Raw genomic sequence first — 22,523 nt, forward strand, 5'->3', positions numbered from 1 at the left:
TTGGGATGTGGTGGAGCGGGAGACTCGCATCATGGATGTGCAGCTGACAAATCTGCAGACACTGTGTGATGCTATCATGTCAATATGGACCAAAATCTCAAGGATGTTTCTGACATTTTTTTTAAAGTAGAGGCTAAGAATTAAGGCAGTTCTGAAGGTAAAAGGGGTCAAACCCTGGTGCTAGAAAGGTGTGCCTAATGAAGTGGCTGGTGAGTGTATACATACTAAACACCCATTGAGCACATCTTTTGGTACTAAAGTCCAATTGCTCATTAATGCAAATGTCAATCCAGCCAGTCACATGATCCCAGCAATGCATTTAGGTATGCAGACATGGATATTTGAGTTACTGCTGCTTTTCTATCAACTTGAACCAGTCTGGTCATTTTCTTCTGACCTCTGCTATCAACAAGGCATTTTTAGAACTACTGAAAATCTCAGTAGGTCAGCTGTTCAGTGTTAAATACTCAGACCGGTCCATCTGGCACTTACAACCAGGGCATGTTCACAGTCCTTTATACCACCTCTTTCCTTTTTCTGATGCTTGAGTTAAACTTCGGCAGACTATCTTGACCATGTCTACATGCCTAGATGCATTGGGTGTTTCCATGTATTTGGCTTATTAGATATTTCTGTTTATAAGCAGTTTTAGTTTTTAGTCACTTTATTAAAAACATAGAAATCCACCTTGTATTGTTGTAAGCCTGTTAATGTTCTGAACTCTTTCCAAGATAGATGAAGAAAGAGCTATAATACATCATCCTTGTTTGGCTCTTATTCATTCAAACAGGACTAGTTGTGCCTTAGTAAATGTAAGTTTGTTTTCATAGCTAAGGTAACATTACCTTTACTATCATTATTCAGTCATTGTCTTTTATCAGCTGCTATCAGTATTACCACTTAGAGGGTAGAATGTCAGTAATGCTGGATTTAGGTCATCATGCAAGGCCTTAAAGGGATTAAACCAGATAAGACAGAGGTTCTATGAGTGTAAGGGATGGTTTTATGAGGGATATATTACATACAATCATCAAATATATTATATCAATTATTTCTTAGTCCCTTGAAATATAATTGCCATGTATAATTGTTTAAAAAAATTTACTAAACAGAGGGGTTCACTTGACTCAACGTGGAGTTTCCCATAATATGTTTGACACCAAAAAACTAGGGACATTAACTAAGTGATGCTATTTAACACAGAGATCTCATTTTTGAATGCAAGTTGGAAAACCCAACTTTTTATTTTTAAGGCTATTTGGAAGAAACTTAGCTGTTGTTTTCCTTGAGGTTAAAGTTATGTATTTTCTATTGCTGTAGTTTGTGGCAGTTACACATTGACCTCAGCACAATGCTTTTATCCAGACAGATCTCGTTTGTTTAGTTAGAAGTGCTAACAAAAAGATCTCTTATAAAAATGTCTGGGTACTTAAAATGAATCCACACTCTCCAATCAGAGTGGAGAGCTCTCTGTAATCGTGGTACAATGAAGTTGTAACTGATGGGTTTCTCTCCATTTGTGTGAGCTTAGTTTTCAGTCAAAGGAGACACGATCATCTCTGAAACGCCGGCTGGATGGCCGGCTGTCCCGCTCATCCAGTACAGAGAAGGAGCCGCCTGGGGAGACGGAAAGCAAGAAGGAGTCTGATGAGAACAAGGAGAACTGGCGTCTGAACGAATACTTGAGTGACCAGGACAGCTGGAACGAGTCTGTGATCTCTGGTAGGTCTGCTGTCAGCAGACATGTGGCGGTGTTTGTTCCTATTATGTGAAGAAAGCCAGCAAAATCCAGGCACCCTGTCAACGCTTAATGAAGCAGCGTAATCTCTGCTGATATTTGTTTACAGTGAGAGCATGACAGGGAGATTTACAGTGATGACGAATAGCAGACTTACTGGTGTTAAATTTCAACGGCCCGTCAACATCTGCTCTGATGGCCTAATTCTTGGCCATCATGTGGGTCATTGGTGCAGTGCCGACTGGGGATAATATGTCTGCAACTCTGGGGTAAAATGTATCAGAAAATACTAACAGGCAGACTGAGGAATTTAGTTGGAAGGGAAGAGAAGGGAATCACAGATAATCAGGGCAAATGTTTGGCTGAAGAGAAAGCAGCAGAGAAAAGCCCTATGAATGAGGCTTGAGTGAAGTTTGAGAACTTTAATACATTTGACTATTCAAGAAGATTATGGTAGTTTTTTACACTGCATACATGAAAGTTAAAACTTGAACTTACAAGGCTACTAAGGCTTTAGCTTTTAGTGAGAGCAAGAGCTGCAATTGCATTAAAGATAGAAGATCTTAGCAAATTTAATCAAACAACAGTGAAACACTGAAACAACAGTGTAAGATGCACTATATTTAAACCATCTGCTTGAGAGTGTGATATTAAGTCTTAAAATGGAAAACTTTGTTTTCTTTGAAGAAAGGAAATTGAGTAATGAAGCACAGCAAGTTTTCTGGATATGACTTCCATGATTATATGCTGCCATTATATTGTTTACATTTTTCAAAGACTGACCCAGAGACTTAAAGAGAATTTTATTAAAGCTGCTCCCTTGTGGAGTTGCACAATCATACCTTTTTCTTAGTGCTTGATTGTGTCTGGGCCAAATGCACCATTAAAGGCGACATATTTTACCCTTTTAAGACAAGTTTATATTGGTCTTAGAGGTCCCCAAAACATGCCTGTGAAGTTTGTTGCTGAAAAAACCCTCTAGTATAGGATTTTTGCATGTCTAAAAACCCCTCTGTGACCAAACCCCTCTCAGGAAATGGATGTAGCACTCCTGATGTTAGAATGTTACAGACACTTGTATCCAAAGCTAAGGACCTGACTGGGATTCGAACCATCAATCACTGAGCTATCCAGCATCTCAGCTGCCAGCTGCCTGGAGCCTGTCCCAGCTGTCATAGGGCGAGAGGCTGGGTACACTCTGGACTGGTCGCCAGTCAATCGCAGGGCTTCCATTCCTGATTAAATCTGCAATTTTCTGTGTCATCTCTCCACTTCCTGCCCATGGAGAGTGCAGTTTTCCTGCCAGAGATTAAAAACAAAAGATTGGTTTCCTGCATCATATCATATTATAGTCAAACCCAGGGATGGACAACATGGCAGCCCTAGAAATATGCAGCAAAAATGTATCAGTTGCCCCTTGTGGTTGGCTGCAGTATTGGTGACAGGGATTGAAATTACAGTTAATGACTAAAAATTACATTTGAAAGAAAATACTTAATAATGTAATTTGTGAATCAGACCAAAATATTCATCTTATTTTAGTTGATCTGAAAATATGGCCCCCAAAGTGTCTGCAGAGACAATATTCAGCCTTCTACAAATACAGTTGGTGACCCCTGGTCTGTAGCATTCAAATAAGGACCAAGATCTCAGTCAGATCCAGAGTTTGGATTTAAGTTTAATGGGGGGATACATGGGCTGTGACTGGTGTCAGAGATGCCTGAATACACACTATATCCTACTTAATTGGTGCTCCATTTTTTATGTTGTCTTTTTTAAGTATATCAATACCAAGAGCATATTTTGTTCTTTGATCATGTTTATGATTTGACCTCCTAAAACCAAACTGGTAAATATTTTAAAATGCTTCCTACACATAACATTAAATAGGTTATATAACTTACTTAAAAGTAGAACACCAAGTGCATTTGTCAACATCTTAAAGAAAGCATTAGAAAATGTCTTTAATTAATAAGGTGTTAGCTCATAAGAGAGTACACAAAAGCTCACTGTGTGCTTATCTGGAACAGTTCAGAGGGTTAAGCTGTAAAACTATGTGCTTATTTCACCTTAATATGTGCTCAACATCAACAGGTACCCTCCCGCGCAGGATGAGGAAGGAGCTGCTGGCCGTGAAGCTTCGAAACCGACCCAGTAAGCAGGAGCTGGAGGACCGCAACATCTTTCCCGTCCGCAGTGACCAAGAGCGTCAGGAAATCCGCCAGCAGATAGAGATGAAGCTGGCCAAGTGAGTCACTCTGTGTGGACCCAGCCTGCCATCAGCTACCCCCCATCAACCCCCCCACCCTCTATGTATGTCTCTTTCTCATCACTGACATCACTGTTGTGCACACTTTGGCTGCTTATCTGTACCTCCTACTATCCCATGATGAAAACTTGGTTCTTAGAGAAAACACACAGAGAAATCTTTTTCAGTCTCAGTGCAATGCTCTTAGGAATACCTGTGGAATAGCCACCTTGTAATCTTGGTGCATGATAAATGCATTTGAAAAACAGATAGATTTTTGGTATGCAGCAGAAAAGAGGCAGTATTATCATGTAGTGTTGGTCTGATGACCTAATTCAAGTCCTCTATCCCCCTTTTGGCTGCCAAGTCCTCCACTGATTGTCTCGTTCTCATTGACGGCAGTTGATGATGTACCTAAATTTAAAGCTGCTAGCGTTTAACAAAAACAATAATACTGACAGATGAAAATAGCTGAAATGAGCAGCAGATAGAGTTTTGAGATTTGCCACAACAAATTTGTTGCACATTGCACATAAAGTCCATTCATTCATTTACTAAAAAATAATAATAATATGCATTTGTCGAAATAGCTTTGATTTATTTTATTCCTCTTCCCTTAAAAACTCTCCTCATAAATCCTACATCATTTTGACACTTGACATAAAAACTTTTCATTTACATCTTGCAGACGTATGATTTAAAGAATTAAATGTATGCCCCCTGCTTTTATGGATAAAGCTTTATAGGCCAAGTCATCACTAAGTTTTGAGTGTGTAACAGGATTTTCTGAAAGCCAGTGGAGGAATGCCAATCAGAACATAGCCATATTTGTTGTGTAATAGTTAAGACTGTATGGTGTTCTAACAGGGACGTTAATAGGATTAACATTCAAATCAGGTTCTTTTTTTTAAGTGAATAATACAGTGGCAGGATATGCTGATAGGGTTATGAAATGTTCATACTGGAAACAGGTGGGTCACTCCTTTGTGAAATTACACACTCAAACACCTTTGTATTGTTAGAACATAAGGGTATACAGGAAAGCAGTAACTTCTGATTTCCATAGAGTCAAGTGAGGTTGCAGAATACTGAAGCATCAGCTTTCTTGACAGTGCATTTTTTGTGTCTTGAGACTTACATGGGCAAATTTTTAAAATGATTGTACAGCTTTTACGTACGTTTCAAACTGTGCTGCTGCAGAGAAGTTTGCATGTATTTTAATCAGCTATTACACATTTAAGGCTGAATGATTTGGGACAACAATTGAATTATGATTTTTTTTTTTTGGCAATTTATCATGCTCTTATTTTTTTAATTCCTCATCTTATGTATTTTAACAAACATAAGCAATAAATACTGCTTTATTGTAACCCACTCAATATTAGATGTCTTTTACTAGGGCTGAAAGATTTTGAAATATTACCTTATGCCAATTATCCTGACTCATTACAAATTTGATATTAATTGTTGATTTAAAGGGAATGATAATTTATGTCATTCTCATTTTTAATAAGAAACATACAAAAATAAGGCAAGTAGGATGTTTTGCAAACTATTCTTAAAAAACCAAATAAACAGACCCTTGGATGTTTACATGATGTGCATAACAAAACATGTCTGCTGCAAAAAGATGTATGAAAGTGGTAGTTTGACATTTATTTCAGGTCAAAAAATATTAAACCCTCTGGGATTTGAAAATTTCAGGAGCCCAGATTATGTTTTAATCTAAATTTTATTAATTACCCAGCTTTATTATGTTAAATAGGGCCTCTATGCAAATGTGCCTGATAGCTAGAGCTGTGCAATTCGCAAGTATTAAAAGCCTCAGTAAGAGTAAACTTACTGTCATGTGTAGAGAGCTGATGGTAACTATAATGTAATAGGTAGGTGTCTTTCTCAGCTCTCTCTTGATTGTGGTAACATTTCCACAAACTCTTGGTGCTTTTTAATAATGTAGTTGCTCTACAATAATCATAATCACTATTTATCAACTAATTAGACTTTATTTAAGGAAGTCTTTAAAATGAAAACTGATTTTGAGTTCATTTTGAGTGCTATTTAGACAAAGGTAGAATATTAATATTGAGGCTTAAGCTTATATACACAAACATTCTCCTTGTTATCTTTAGATGGTTTGAAGATGGTTTATCAGAACTGAAGGAAACCAGAGTCTTCTGTGAAGTTTGTGATTTGATATTCATGGCCTTTCTTCATGCAAATAAGAAAAATCAAGTCCGCACACCAGAGGCTGTTCAGAAGCTTGTTTAATGAAGATGACCTCCCTATCCCTTCATCAGACATGAGCAGACACAGAGCATACACCTGCATATATGCACGGCCTGAATCACCTGACAAGTCATATAACACAGTTCTGCAATGTGAGCACATACAATACATACAAAAAAAAAAAGAAAAAACACAATCTTTAGAAAAATAAACCACGTATATACACAAATTCTGAATTTCAGTACTTAAATTGGAGAAACCCATCATGGTGACATGCAATAACAAGCTTAAAATGTGAAGAAAGATGCAAATGTTAAAACAATACAGTGGAGTTACCCTCTCAATAAGCTCAGCTCACATCTAGCTTTAGCCCCAGGTTTTGGTGACAAGAATCTAACTGGTGAATGATCATGTAATACTGATGATACCTGCAGTTTTAAACCTTGAAATACTAATATGTTTTTCTGCTGAAAATGACATAAAAAATAAATAAATACAAAAAACAAAGTTCATAAATGCAGTTTATATAGAAATCAATGGAAATAGTTAATATTTATGTCTATATCAGTAGCAAAATCAGCATTAAGAGAGAGAGTTGGCAGTTTTGCAGCAGTGCCACAGACAACATGCTGCCAGTGTGAGCATGTCAAAAGTAGTGCAGCGTGACATGAGCAGCATAAACTGCAGCAGTTCAGTGAGGAAACATCACTCTCTGATCACGCAGGCATTGTGCCCAAGGTGTGTGTGGGAGAAGTGTGTGGCACTACACGTTGCACAAGACAACCGAAATCACCTCATGTAACAGTAAAATCATGATGTGGATTACAGTCCCAATTCCAGTCCTGTTTGAAGGTATCAGAGCTTTTATTTTTAGGAAATATCCCCGAGCCAAACTTCTTATTATCAAACTCAAGGAGTCCTTTCCATAAAAAGCTGGTTGGTCTTTTGACTGAGTCACGGTTGTTAGAAAAAAGATTGAATAGAGCTCATATTGTTCAGCTAGTTCCATTTGTTCATATTGCAACATAAGAATATTTTAAATAAATATTACTGCATCATGAAATACATGAAAAACAGAACTTAGGTAGAAGTCAGTGTATGTTTAGTATTTATAGAATTATGGACTTTGTTGGAAAAAGAAAGAAAGAGTGTGATGCTGTGATACTGTTTCTATAATTGTTGCCTCTCCAAATCCATGATGCAATGCAGCATAATGGGATGTTTCCTTGTATGAAATCCACCATTCAGTCATTATTTTTACAAACTCAAGCATGAAAAGAGGGTTGCTCTTTTTCGTTTTCTCAGTGGACCATGAGTTGGACCTCCTAAACTAATCACGGGCCAATATTCTCATCTCACAACCAAACCAATCATCACTGAAGAGAGGTGAGGCGAGGCAGCGTGCCAGTGTTTACAGTGGAGTCTGCCTGTGAACTGAATGCACCCACTGACAATGAATAGGAGACTTTGTAGTGCATGCCCGTGTGATTTTTCCATGTGTTTGCCACAGTGGGGGCTGTAGTTTAGAGTTGTCAGAAATCAAAGTCATTTGACTCATGTGTTCTGATGTCTGACAGTAATTGAGTCTTTCATTATCAATGGAGCAGCTTCATACAGTAAAATAAATGAACAGATAGTTTCTTTCATTATGTTGTTTATGCTTGAACTTATTTTAGCTCTCTTTATGTTGTATTAAGATTCCCTATAGAGTTAAATATATGTAGCTGCTACAACAGAATGTATAGTATATACTTGGTTGGCATGAAGTTTTACAAATACAAGTCCAGATTGAGTAAAATAAGATGTTTTAAAGGTACCATTTGTGGAATTTTTGCACTGAAATGTCTGGATTATGTCTGTCCTTCCCCTGGTTCTTCCATGTTTTTTGTACTAACTTTTCTCCTGCTCTATAATCGCCACCTCTGCCAACCTGCCGACAAACAATTGATTTTATTTTTTCATTATCATTGACTTCAGTTCATATTAGTAATTAATTTGAAAAAAAAAAATAGATACTTGGTTCAAGGGATGAAACGATGTATCACCAGACAAAATATTGCGATACTATGCTGTATCAATTTTTCTCCCACCCCCAGATTTTAGATACTATGAGTGAACCCTAATTTGAACAACTTCAGGGCAGACAGACCCTCAAGCCTCCCTGAAATCTCTAGCACCCCCTTAAGAGGGTCCTGGGTCCCAAGTTGGGAACCAATGTGAAAGTTGATATCTGAAACGGACTTTGAGACCCAAATAGGAAAAAAATATACTTGGTGGATTTGAAATGTAATTAATGTGTATAAAAAGGGCGTTGCATTTTTTCTGGTTTAATTTCCTTATTCAAAAAAAGCTATATATAGCAGAAAGAAAAAATGAATTCTATACAAGTTTTCTCCCCCAAAATTACAGCCAAAGCTGCTGCCATGACGACTGCGACATGTTTTTTCATTGCAGTAAAAACACTTTCACTTGCACACTTGCATGCTGCCTTCTTGTGATGGTCCACAAGTATTCTCTTCTATCAGTTGCAATATCCCATAAGGAGTATTCACTTAACTGTAAACTAAGGCTGCATTTTAACAGCCTTTCTCCCCCATTATGTGAAACTCATCAATGACATGAAAATGATAGTTTAATGTTTTATAAATACCCCTTATGGAGTGTAGTACAGAAGTAAACAGCAGAGGTGGGTTGAGATGAGATGCATTACTCATATTCTTGTTTTTTGTTATTTTTTTGATTAAGAGCCCCCTGCTGGTATTTTTGCGTACCATGCGTTGAGGCTAAACTCTCTTCACAGTGAAAGTAACTATAGCTGAAAGATCTAAAACACGAATCCCTTTAAATTGTTCCTTTGAACTTTTTTGTTTGTTTCTAAATGAGGAATAATTTTATTAGATCATTAAAATGTGCTTCCATAAAACCACATCAGATATCAGAGGGAACATTTCTGTTTGGGACTTTAAAGAATTTAAGAATATTTGACAAGAGGCTTAAGGTTTCACATTTTTTCCACAGTGATCGATTTTTTAATTTTTATTTTATAAAACGATTGGGATTTTGCTAAACATTTTTCTAATTTAATAACTCATACTCTTACTTTAAAAAAACAGTCTCTGAGTACAATTTCTTCCATTTAAAGTTTCTGATAAATATTTGGCTAAATCAAGCCAGCAGTTTTTAAAATGTGAATAAATGTTGCTGTAGAAATAGTTCTAGTCATAGCAGCCACAACATTGTCTTACAGACAAGTTCTGGAGCTGTGAGCTGCAGGGAGACTTGACCCCCAAGAGTCCTGGGTGTTGTTTCACATACCTGTACCACTGCAGGTTGGAACAGCTAATTAGAGAGATGTAGACTTTGAGCTTAGGGGGAAAAGAGCAGGTTTCTGTTCCGTCTGACCCCTCTGAGGATAGCTGTGCAGTGAGGTTGGCTGAGGCCTGGTTAATTTACATATAGCCCTTTTTTCAAAACGTTGTAACTTAACTGTGAAAGATGAGTAAGTCGGGATGGCATTCAGATAGCCTAAATAATACCACTCATCAACTTCGTTGAGCCTTGCATCACACTTCTCCATGTGCCTTTTTTCCTACGCCTTCACCCAAGGCATCTCACAGCTGCGTGTCAATCTGGATACCCAGAGCGGCTATGCGTGTTTATGTTGTTTGTGACGTTTGCATAAACCAAAGCTGTTCCAATCACGCCTCGCTCCATGTGAGCTCCATGCGCACGTGGACAAATTCCAGCATGTAACTGCAGAATAGCACTTTAGAACTTTATTAGTTAACTTCTCAACATGCAGGAAGTGTTTCAGCCTTTAGTCTGCAGGGGGCATTATGTGGAGACATCCCTAACACAACAAACTGCTTATGTAAACTGAACCCCTGATTGCTCTTGCATAATAAAAACAGGATGTAATCAATGATGTTTATAGAGGGAGGTGTGACAGTGGGATGCTGGGTTACATCAGTGGGTTCACAGTGAGGGTTAAAGGCAGAGGTCAGAGCAGCAGGTCTGTTGTGAGTCAGACTCCCTGCAGGTCATACTGTTCACTCAATGTGTTACATTTCTCTAATGATTTATTCTCTAACTGGGGCACCTGTGCCACCCTGCACTTCAGTTATAATGGATTTATTCAAATTGTTTGACTTTATTTATTTCGACTTTAGTAGTTAGATAATGAAAATTATTTGAGTGCTAGTGTCAACATGTCCCAGAAAAACACGACAGCCATGACTCTGCTTCTGAAAGTCTGACGTTAAACTCATCAGCATGCTCCACTGTTGCATCATATGATATTTTCCTACATGTGGACTCAATCCTACAGGTACTGTAGCACTGTGCCAGTAAACAACTTCTCGGTTGGTTTGGTATTGTGGTACTATAATAATACATGCAGAATTATCCTTTAAAGATTTGCATCCAACAGGGGAGAGATTACATTGATTAGAGCTCACTGTGAGCAGGAAAGCAGAAATGAAAGAGCAGTGGAGGCATTTACAGGTACATGAGTGAAACTATACTTGTCTGAAATTATCTGAAATGCTTCTCACTTCTAGTATAAAACACTGCAAAATTGACAAGGAGTAACACAGTCATACTGTACCTGGGAGACATGTTATATTTGATTGCTTAATTGTACTTTATTTACTTGTCATGCGCAAAAAGTGCCCAACCCTCATGGGTTTATAGGACACCAGAAATACAATTGCAGTGTTTTACAAAAAGATAAATTCATAACAGTTACAAAGTTGCATGATCTTTCCAAAGCTCAGTAGTAAACAGTACACTATGTTTTTTTCCCAGGCTTTGCAGATAAAATCTACTATAGCAAAGGTTCCTTTTCATAGTTTTTAATAGTCATCAAACCAGAAAAAGTCAGCCTTAATCAAGGACATTTTCTTAAAAGTAAAACCCTTAAGTCATCATAAATTGGACAAAGTTACACAACAAACACACGCTGTCCTCTTCTGGAATAGCAACTTTACCCCTAGCCATAGAGACTGGCATACCCTGCCAGTCTCTATGGCTAGGGGTAAAGTTCCTGAGCACAACTGTGCACATAATGTTCTCTGTCTTCTCATGAATTTATACTTCACATAAGATTCTACGTCATAACTGTTCTTCTTAAGACAATACGTTTGCAGTGTTGGTTTACACCATATATCGACATAACATTTTTGTCTGTACTTTTAATGTCCTGAGTATCACATAGTAACTTATTTTGAAAAATGAATGACATTTTATTAGCTTTGAAAACAGATTTCAGTTCCTTTGCCCAGGAATGACAATGAGAGACATCCCATTTAAATATCTTTTTAGTGAGTCTCTGATCAGACATCCTTACAAGGCTATTCCAGAGCTGCAGCATTTCACATTTGTGTCTGATGTTTGGAGGCTCCCATCAGATTTCTCCACACATAGCCAGGACTGATGTGAATTTATGAACTCCCAAGAAGGCCCGAATCACTCTGTGATGTATAGAATTAGAGCTCTGATGCTCCCGTTATACCAGCAAATATTTGAAGATAGTTTTATTATCTGCAGCAGCAGCAAGATACCACATGCCTTAACTGTAGCATTAGAGATATACTGAGAGTAACATGATGGTTTGATCGAGATTACCTTTTTCTGTGCTTTTATCTTTGATAAAAATCTATTTAACTGTCAGATTTCTCTTTTTGTCAGCCCAACCTAAATGCATTCTTAAGTCCTTGGGATCAATTGGTGCATGTCTTTCCCCACTTTCTTTCCCTTTATTTCCTGTCTCTTTTCAGCTATCCAAATGAAGGCAAAAAGTCACCACAAAAGTATCTTAACCCCCCCCCCAAAAAAAAAAAAAAATCAAGATTTACAATCAATGTGCACTTAAGTTTAAATTGAAGAGTTGGCTTGGCAGGCTGAGCTAAATCCTCTTTTTGCAGAAGCTGAATCCTGAACATCTTTACTATTTGGAGTCAGAAAATTTAAACTACGTTCTCCATACTTTATTGTGAGTCAGCATCTCCACAGCTGGACTCTACAGGTGTTCAATACTTCACCACCCTTTGAATCATTATGAACCCAATTCAGGGGTTTCTATCAGGAAAGTTTTTTAACCATACATTGTTATTAATTCTTCTGTTATTGTAATCATGATGGCGAGACAGTGGCTCGAAGTATTACGTTCATACCTTTTAACACCCCATGAAACTGAAGCTGCTATTAGAACATGATTACATTGGATATTTTGACCTCTTTGCCTTAGAGGTTTACTTCTCTGTACTTAATTAAGAATGAACATCAGAGGGAGGAGAACGAAAGAATGAATACAGTATGCTGCATCTCAAATATGACTGTATCCAGTTCAAACTATAAAGTTTTTTTGTGATGTGGTAGCTCATTTTCAAATTAAAAATGGCAAATAGTGATGTGTTTTATACTCTTAGTAAAAAGAGTAAGAGAACTGATAGCAACTGTCAATACAAGTGGACCGCCTACAGAAACTGGAAATTTATGAGCAAAGTGAAATAGAACCACGATAGAGACAACAAAATAAACTAAATGCTGCAGAGGATATTTATCTCCCTGTAAAACAGACTGAGCTTGAACCAGACTCTTTATAAACAGGTGAAATATTTTTTTACACGTTTTCTAGAAGAGGAAGAAAGAGTTTTCAAAAGGTTTATTAATTGCATAATAATTGAAACACTAACATTAATGCTTGCGCAGAGTTTGGTGAAAAGTTACCCAGACGCCGGGTTTGCAGCCTGGCTCCGCTCTCTCAGGTGCTGCAGTCCTCAGCTGTGTCCGTGACTGATAGTAGGACTGGCTGGTCAACAAGAGTCAACAACATGAAGTGAGTCAGAGCGGAGGACAGCTGAGGCATGCCATTGTTTAGGGTGACGGCACCATGTGCTCGTCTGCCAGAGTCTCTGTCCTGCTGACCACATGGTCTGCTAGGGGACATGACGAGCCCCTCCTGGCAGCCCGCACAGCAGCAACAAAAGCTGCAGGGACCCTCTCTGAACCCGGCTTTCCAAACACCCCTCCTGCACCACTGATTGTCTACACAGAATGAATCATACTGAATCTGTCACATTGAATGAATTGTGCTGAAGAGAACAGAGCAATGTTTGTGGAGGTGGCAAGCACGCTGTGTCCCGTCTGAAGCACTAGTGTTAGTGTTATTGTGCTGTAAAGAGCCTTGGGCGGTAAATCTGTTTGTACAAAAGGAGGACTAGAACATCCTCCATCAAGGACTGATAATCATTTATTTTCACCTTGACTCACAGAGTAGCAGGACACATGCCAGGCAGCTCAAGGCAGAAACACTCACCTGAGCTCTCCCTGTAGAGAAATGAGGTAAAAATGAATGGATTCATGACTTTCTCATATCACAGTAAAAAGCACACATTTCAATGGAAATAATTAAAATGAGATAATAGCCCACTGTATCCTTGGTAGGACATGTGACTAGATGACGGCTCATTTTATACTTGGCAGAACATGTGATCTATTTGTCTAGGTTGAGACCTTACTGCACAGTCTAGATTTGAGTCCCATTTCTGCTATTCACTTCTCCTTACCTTAACTTTTTCTGCTTCCCCATAGCTGTTCTGCTTAAAAAACTTGCAAAAAAATCACCCTAAAAATATGAATTTTACAAGAGTTCTAACTATTCTGATTGAATAGATTCTATTAGCTGTCAAAATGGAAGCTGGGCCTGTAAATATGGTAGAAATGTGGGTTAGTCGACCGATGACATCAAACATATACTTTAACTTTTGCTTGACATCAAAACATGAGAGTTAGATAGTCTAGGCTATCTAGATAGAAAAATTAAATTTCTTTAGTGAAACTGAAGCTTGTTGCTCAGAATTAATGTTGATTGTGATCTTGTTACAACTTGGAATAGGAAAGTAATTCATAGTGCATTTCCATATCTTGTGCTGGCTTGATTTAACTGTCTTTTGTTAAACCAGGCACCTCTTTTTCCAATGCAGTGCAAACTTCGAAAGTATCTCCTCAGTGTAGGCGGGGTCATCATGGCAGTTTGATCCCTGTGTTGAACATCAAACCTGTGACACTCCGAGTGACACTTCCTCAAACAGTTGTCTCAGAACCTCTGTCATTCTTTTCTTAACTTCTGAGACAGACTCAAAACCTTCGAGCCCAGATTTGATCTTGGGGACAAAGTAAAAAGTCACACAGGCTTGATCAGGGGAATAGGAAGGGAGGTTAACCCCTGGGGTTTGTTTTTGGACCAGATACTGCTTTACCCAGAGTGCACTGTGAGCTTGTCTTGATGAAGAATGAAACCATTTCTCCACAATTGTGATCTCTTTCTTTGGCCTTTTTTTAATTTTTTACTGTTTAACTAGTCCCTGTCTGTAATAATGTAGATTCACCGCTGACCCTTCTGGACCTCACTTCTCCAAAATAATACCCTTAATATCAAAGAAAACAATGAATATGGCCTTAAATTTGGACTTGCTAAGTTGTGCTTTCTTCATCCTTGGTGACAGTGGTGTTTTCCAATGTGTTGACTGCTGCTGTGTCCCAGGATCATACTGGAAGATCCAAGTGTCATCTCATTTAGTCCTTCCTCCTATAAAAAATTTGGGTTTACTTCAGTTTGTTCCAAAATTTCTGCACAAATTTGCTGGTCATTTTTCTTTGGGATCGGGAGTCAGAAGTTTTGAAACAACTGTGGTACACACATTTGTCATGTTCAAATTTTCATGCAAAATTTACCCAACTGTCTCTTTATCAATGGACACTATTTCTGCTATGTTTGCAGGCCCTTAGAAAAATAAAAAAAGGTTGTGGGCTGGCAGTAGAGCCAGTCATCTCTCAACCAGAAGTAGGGTCTTTGGGATAGGACAGCAAACCTCAAATTGGTCCAACTACTACATCAGCAGCATGTGGATGCGTATGAATGGAATTAGTTGGGAGTGATGGACTTTTCATAAAGCACACATGTGAATGTCTGTGGGGTGAATAAGTAAAAGAATCCCCATTGTTACTCTCCAAACTGATGTTAAGATAGATCCTGAAAAAAAATCTAAACTAAATTTAAACCTTGAATTTTCCACTCATGGGACATTTACTTATCACTGAGCGTCATCCTGTGTACTCCATGTTGTGATGCAACACATGTACTAACATGTATTGAAGAACACATGGAATGCCGCATTGATTCACAGTCCTGAAGCACTGCACTCTGCAGCTGAATGCAGAGCAGTGGGCCGACCCGGGATGACAGAAGGGAACCCTCTGTTTCTAAATTTAGCATTCATTGGCAAACTGCAGCAGCAGCAGCCATAATCAATGGCCTACCTACGTCACTACTGTGGTCCCTGCTGATAGAAAGATTGCACTTCCTCTCCCATGTTCCTGTCTGATTGAACAGTCTCTGCTGCCCTGCGGGCTCTTCTGAAGAGCTGTTCCTCTGTTACATGCTCTCATGCATGCACCTGCAGCTTTTCCTGTCAGCTGAGGGCATTGTTATATAAACGTTTCACTATGAAGGTCTTCTCTATTCTTGCTGACATTTTGCTGCAGCCACCTGATTCTCTGTGAAGCTGTGAGAGAGTTGTGTCTGTAAAAATCCCTGAAGCATCAATGCCCTGGAATTTAACCAACATGTGGCTTCTGATTTTAGAAGGGTGACTTTTTTTAATTCATACCCTCCACCTGTCATGTGATGGTCAGGTGGTTGATTATGCAGGAGATGCAAAAAGTGAAAGGAAACAGTTATATAATATTAGGATGAGGAAATATATTGAAGTATTTTTGTGAGGATTGCAGTCTCACTTCCATGCAGAGTCAGAGCAGCTCAGGTATAAAATGTGTTTTGGACTAACAGTGGCCAAGAACTACAGATTTGTTCACTCACACTCTTTGGCAGAGCCAGGCTTTTAAATATAAACTGTAACATTATGAAACCTGCATTTAACAGGAGCCACATTAAAGCAACGTCACCTTTTATAACATAACTAAACAGCTATGGCCCCGTAATACTGACCCCACCATTATAAAAGGCCTGAAGAGGCTAATAATGGCACAAAACTAGCATTTCAGACACCACAGACCTGCTCCAGTCCTTAATCAAAGATATAATCTTATCAGCCATCCAACCTTACATTCACCCACTGTACAGTGGGTATAGTGTGCTGTTTATTATCTTTAGCTCCAAGTATTTTTAACTTCACATTACAGATGTGTAATAAGACTGTATGTGATAATAATGAAAGCTTAGAGTGTGTGGATGATCCCTAATGCAGAGGGATTGTACTTCTGGTCTACAGAATGATTCTGTCTGGTATTCATGGCTGCAAATAAATATGAGGTTGAGCAACCAAAGAGCTATCATTTGCCTTAAACTTACAATAACCAGTGACTCCCACCACCCACACATCACACTGCTGCCATCAGGCCACAGATAACAGGACTTCAAAACGGAGAAGGGCTCGCTTCAGTGAGAGCTTTGTCCCTTCTGCCATAGCAGCACTGAATAACCTCCCACTCTAATCATCTACTATGTCTACTTAAAACCCAGCCATGCATTATTGTTACATGTTCAATGTGTTTGTGTGTACGTGGTGTACCTGTATCTATATGTCTGTACAGACTGTGAATATGGATTTCCCTGCAGGACAATGCAACCTATCTGTCTTCTTCAACTATTATAACCCTTCATACTGGGAGTTGATTTGTTTAGGTGACTATATGAAACACACTTCTGATAAAGACTGTCAAAGCTGCAAATGCATAAACAGATAGAGGTAAAGAGGAACAAGGAAAGCAGTGAGGTCAGGACCACAGTTTTTGGTATTTAAATGGTTTTGGCTAATAGTGTTAGCAGTGCTGAGAGCTGTTTTACACAGTGCCTCAACTTTTTTGGAATTGGGGTTGTATATGGAGTGAAGAAGTTCACAAACGGATAGCATCATCCATCCATCTGTTGCCTATACCACTTTTCCTGTTTGGGGTCATGGAAGGCTGAAGTCAGTCCCAGCTGTCACTGGTGCTCAACTGGTCACCAGTCAATCACAAAGCTGGCATATAGAGACCAGAGCAGTTAGGCTAACGAGCATTGGTCTGTGGGAAGAAGCTAGAGCACAGAAAGAACCCACAAATGCAGAGATAGAACATGCAAACTCAACATTTGAAGGCCATGTGTGACAGAATTCAAACAGAACCATCATGCTGAGAAATAGCAGTGCCATCCACTGCTACACCGTGCAGCCCACGGATGACATTATTAAACAGAATAAAAACAGAGCCAGCATTGCTGAAAGGAGCTTAACCTGCTAAGCTTGTAAGCTTTTTGTCATGGCTGACTGATCCAAAGAGACGATTATGATTTCTGAATTTGACTCACATTCATTCTGCTTTTTTCATTCCTGTTGTAGCTCTCTTAATTCAAATTAGCCATTAGCTTATTTTTACTTGTAGGAAGCTACTCTATAATGTGTAACTTAGCCAATAGGATTAACTCTGCTTCACTTATAGACCTTAATTCCAGTCAGTGTGTCAGGGCTATAACATAGCAGTTAATTATCGGCCAAGTCATCAAAAGGGAAGCAAATGAGGGGGGCACACAGTGGTGATAATTGTGACTGCGGGGCCCCATTCTTATTATGTCATACTGCTGAGATGTAGAAGAACCAATAATTGGATATTTGTGGCACACAGTCTAATTTCTGCTGACACGACACACTTCAGACAGAGCAGCTAACCACAGCTGCTGTCCAAGGCTGCTATAAATAACTCAGAACTGCACTGACCATACAGCAGCTGACTAGCTTTTTTCAAATCTTAATGCTTGGAGAAAGTCCAACCAACTGTGTTGTATTTTTTAGAGTCAATCTGATCAATTACATTTATAACTAATTTGTTTAATGCTGAGACAGATTTGCCCTCCTGGCCCATTAGAGCTCCAGAAACACCACAAAGTAACACTTTTTGTTCAGTAATATCTCATAAATGTTCTCTTCAGCCCACTGGATAAAGAATAAATCAATAAATTGCATAATAATGTATCTAATGTGTGATTGAAATTCACTGACTTAACTTCAAATTTGCATTTCTAAGAAAGGTTTTTAAAATAATTGCAGTGTATTTCTGCTGTCAATACTAGGCCTTGCTGTCTTCCGTGAGCACAGTGAAGCATTAAATCCAGACAACCAGTGCTGTGAAGCAGCAGGGTTCTGTTTGACCTTGTGGAACTTTAGAGAAGACTTTCCATAACCTGTTTCATAACCCTTTCACCTAAGATGAAATATTAATGCATGCTCTGCTTTGGGTTTCCCTCTGTGCTTTTTTTTTTCTTTATGCAGGCAAGGGGAAAAAACCCTCAGCAAGGAAAGTCATCCTTTTCGCAAAATTTAGATGTGTTTCCAACAGCCTGAAGCTCGCCACAACAGCCCTTTCTTAATCTAAGCCCAGGCCCTTTGGTGTATGTTATGCAAAGATGTTAAGTTATAAATAAAACTTTTTTGTATCTTAGAAAAAATATGTTAAGCAAGCAGTTTCTACATTCAGAGTCCACAGCCATATTTTGAGCCCTACCAGCTGATTCTTTTAGCATTTTACTACTTTTCCAGTCTTTTTAGTCATACACCAAGCAAATAACGCCTCCAGCTGGTCTTCCTGGTTTGCACTGCAGTGCATTCTGGGGTAGCTCAGTGTGGACTAGAAAGGCCAGTTGTAACAGCTTTTCTCCTTCATAATTAAAAATTCATCCATAACACCAGAATGTCAGTCTACTGTTAAGTATATAAACTATATAGAGAGCAGTTTTAATGAACACAGTTAAAAAAAAAGAAGCAAGCAATGAAGGTTGACCCACACAGCAGGGGTCCTGGTCTCTACTCGACCTGAATATGCCTTGTGGGGCTGCAACACAACAGGAAGGGGGAAGTACCATGCTACAGGGGTGATCTTTGGCATTTGAACTCACAACCAATGGCAGAGAATAATTTTGGTCTTTGCAAAAAGACTTGAAATTTAGTTTAAGCGTTTCCCATTTCTCCCAGTCTTTGCTGAGATGTTTCTCCACCTTGATTGGGGTCCACCTGTCATGAATTAAATTGATTAGACATGATTTGAAAAGCCACACACCTCTCTATGGAAGGCCTCACAACTGAAAATTCATATACAGCTCTTAACAAATTTATAAGACCACCTCTCATATTTGTCTCAGAGACCATCCAGCATCATGAAGTGCTTTAATGCGGACTCTTTCATTTTCAGTGAGCCCTCCACGTTTTACCATTTTTAACAGGAATGAGGGATTTCAAACTGAATTCACCCAAATTTGAGCTGACTCACTGGGCTTCTCTGAGAGTCAGAAATGAATCAAGCATAACATTCAAGCACTAACACTCATTTTTCTCTTCAGGAATGCAAGTAAATAACTATAATTTGACATATTAATCAAGAAATTATAATGTGCTTTACTATTTTTTCAGTTTTTTTTGTAAATCAGTAAATTTGAAAATTCATGGATAACAATAATAATTATATTTTAGCATTAAAAATATCATTTGGGTTAAAGAGCTTCTACATGTTGGTGCATTAACCATTGCCGAAACATAAAAAATGATTTTGGTAATTACCAATGCTGTTAATTTAGGGCAGCTGTGGCATAAACCTTACTTTGGTTAGGGTTAGGGTGGTCTAGTAAATTTGTTAAGCACTGTAAGAGTAAAAACCACACAATGAAGTCAAAGGATCCTGTCTCTGATTGTTGCAAGGCACAGATCTGGGGAAGGCTACAAAAAATCTGTAGCACTGAAGGTTCTCAAGATCACAGTGGCCTCCCTAATTCTCAAATGGAAGAAGTTTGGAACAACCAAGACAATTCCAAAAGCTGGTCATCCTGCCAAACTGAGCAATTGGAGGAGAAAGACTTTAGTAAGAGAGATGACCGAGACCCTGATGGTCAGTCTGACTGAGGTCCAGAGATCCTGTGTGGAGATGGGACAAAGTTCCAGCAGGACGTCCTTCAATACAGCCCTCCACCAATCTGGGCTTTATGGCAGAGTGGCAAGATGGAAGCCTCATCTCAGTGCAAAACACATGAAAGCCTGCTTGGCCTGCTTGAGTGTTTTGCAAACTACAAGTACCTGAAAAAATATATACATATTGTTGCTGTCCAGAATTCATTGTAAAATGCTGCTGGCACACAATCCAAAATGGGAAAATACCAATTCAGACCAAATGCAATGTTTAAGTGTATATACCTTTGAGACCTGATGCAGCGTTAGCGCCTTATGGATGTTTTTGTTTTATTAAGACATTTGACTGACAATTTGCAACACAATTTGCTGTCATTCATGCATGGAAGGCTGATGGGTTAAAAAGCCTTTTTTAGCCTCCACACAGAAATGTTGATGGAAGAAAAAATTTTCAAAGTTCAGCAGTGACACAGATGATAGCTGACACTTGAGCAAGGGGGAGCTGAAGAGAGGCCAGCTACAGCAGTATTTTAGATGTTGAGATCAACAGTGAATTTGACGGCAACCCAGATTATGATGCAACTGTGGACCTACTTGCCAAGGTTCAGTGGGAATGATATAGATCAGAGGATCTAAACTGGTTGGGAATTACCCATAACCATGTCCTTATGAGAAATTGGGACCCAAATTTCTTCCACAGATTTTTTTAATGAAAAATGTGTCCATCTGGACTTAATATGGTACATGACACAAGTGTACAAAGAGGCAGAACAAAACAAACATGTCTTCATTGAGCATACAGCTGCAGAAGAGCATGCATACCTTTGAGTGTTACTCCATTTTCTCAAGATAACAAGGACATTTTGATAATTTCTCAAGGAATTAACCCTCTATCTTGTGTTATCCTAAGAAAAGGAGATAAATAAGGTATACTCTTGAGAAAATGACTGAAATTTACTGGTTCTCACAAGAAAACTAAGTAGACTGAACAGTATTCATATATGTCTGCTCAGAGCTTTTGTACATCATGGACTTTTGCCCCCCATTTTTTCCAGGAAGACCTTTGTGACCCACTGGAAACAGCTCTGCAACCCACTTTTGGGACCACTGATATAGATGGCTTTGATTTTACTGACAATTTTTAAAACTTTATAAAATATTAGGGCAAAAGCAGTTATCTAAAGTTGAAGCCAGCGATTTAAGCCTATAAATGTTTTTGTTTCATGTCTTGGTCTGCTAAGAAAAATACATTTTAGTAAATGATGAAGCTCTTTTTAGAAAACCTCCTCATTTTTGGAGGTTGTTTTCATTGAATGCTTTGGTTTTAGAGGGTTTTTAGGTGGCCTTGGGTCTCAGTACGTTAAATGATTATGGGGTTTCAGCTATTTTAAAATTATGTCATGTTTTAAGAATAAACAATTTTTAATTAGATCCTGATAAGGATTGAACTCAGACACCAATTGACAAATTAACTTGTTGATTTTTACACCTATAATATACTTTTTTTTATCTTAATTGGAGGCATTTAAGGTTTTTTTTTAGGATAATAACTCAAGACTGGTAAGCTGTTCCGTAAGTCAGCACGGTTTCTATCCACTTACAGGTTTTGCCCTACTAAAATACAAATTTAAGCATCTTTTTGTCTTTTTTCTACTAAAAATATCTGTTGGCACAGTGTCCCAACATTTTTGGAGACGGGGTAAATGTACTGCATGCATTTTCTAAAGATTGTTTTGGGACATTTTGCATTTATTGAGATAGGACAGCAGGAGAAAGAGAGTAGAGGAAAACATGCTCAAAAAACTGCACGAGGACAGGAAAACAATCCCACGACCAGTGCGTGGAGGTCTGCAGCCTCCGCACATGGACGCCCACTCCACCAACCAACCCAAACCAGCACTCTAAAGACAAACTATTTTAACAACCATCAAAATATTCATTGAAAAACTTGAAAATAGGCCGCTTCAGTTTTGACCAAAGGTAAAACACTGTTGAAACTCAAGTAGCTTATGTTTTTCTTGCACGTCATCTTAAAACTTAAATTCTAAACAAAGCGCTCAAATAGCTGTCAGACACCTATGCTTTCTGCTGCAGTTTTTACAGATTAATGCACTAAACTACTTGGCTAAGATAACACAATGTCTGCAGTCAGTCTGTTTAAAATAATAGAGTTTTTGTCTCTAGTGCTTCCAATAAGGAACTCTGAGAGTGTGCCTCTTCCGTTTCTATTTGTGCCATTGTAGTGAGCAGCATCACAGCCGGGCATCAATCCAATTACAAAGCTGGAGTTGGCAGATATTGTGAAGCAGTTGGAGAGACGTAAGCACCGGATGACAAAGCCTGAACATATATGGAATGAGGC

At 38.6% G+C, this 22,523-nt stretch overlaps 1 protein-coding gene across 2 annotated transcripts in view; it reads left to right on the forward strand.

The window, feature by feature from the left end:
- Window positions 1–22,523, forward strand: part of phactr3b (phosphatase and actin regulator 3b) — an 81,645-nt gene that overhangs the window by 44,110 nt on the left and 15,012 nt on the right. For both annotated transcript variants that reach the window (XM_041783916.1, XM_041783917.1), the window contains exons 7-8: window positions 1,532–1,722; window positions 3,833–3,986. In XM_041783916.1, the coding sequence (XP_041639850.1) occupies window positions 1,532–1,722; window positions 3,833–3,986 (345 nt within the window). The remainder of the gene's footprint in view (window positions 1–1,531; window positions 1,723–3,832; window positions 3,987–22,523) is intronic.

This window comes from Cheilinus undulatus, linkage group 3 (genome assembly GCF_018320785.1).
Source record: "Cheilinus undulatus linkage group 3, ASM1832078v1, whole genome shotgun sequence".
In the NCBI taxonomy this organism is placed as follows: Eukaryota; Metazoa; Chordata; class Actinopteri; order Labriformes; family Labridae; genus Cheilinus; species Cheilinus undulatus.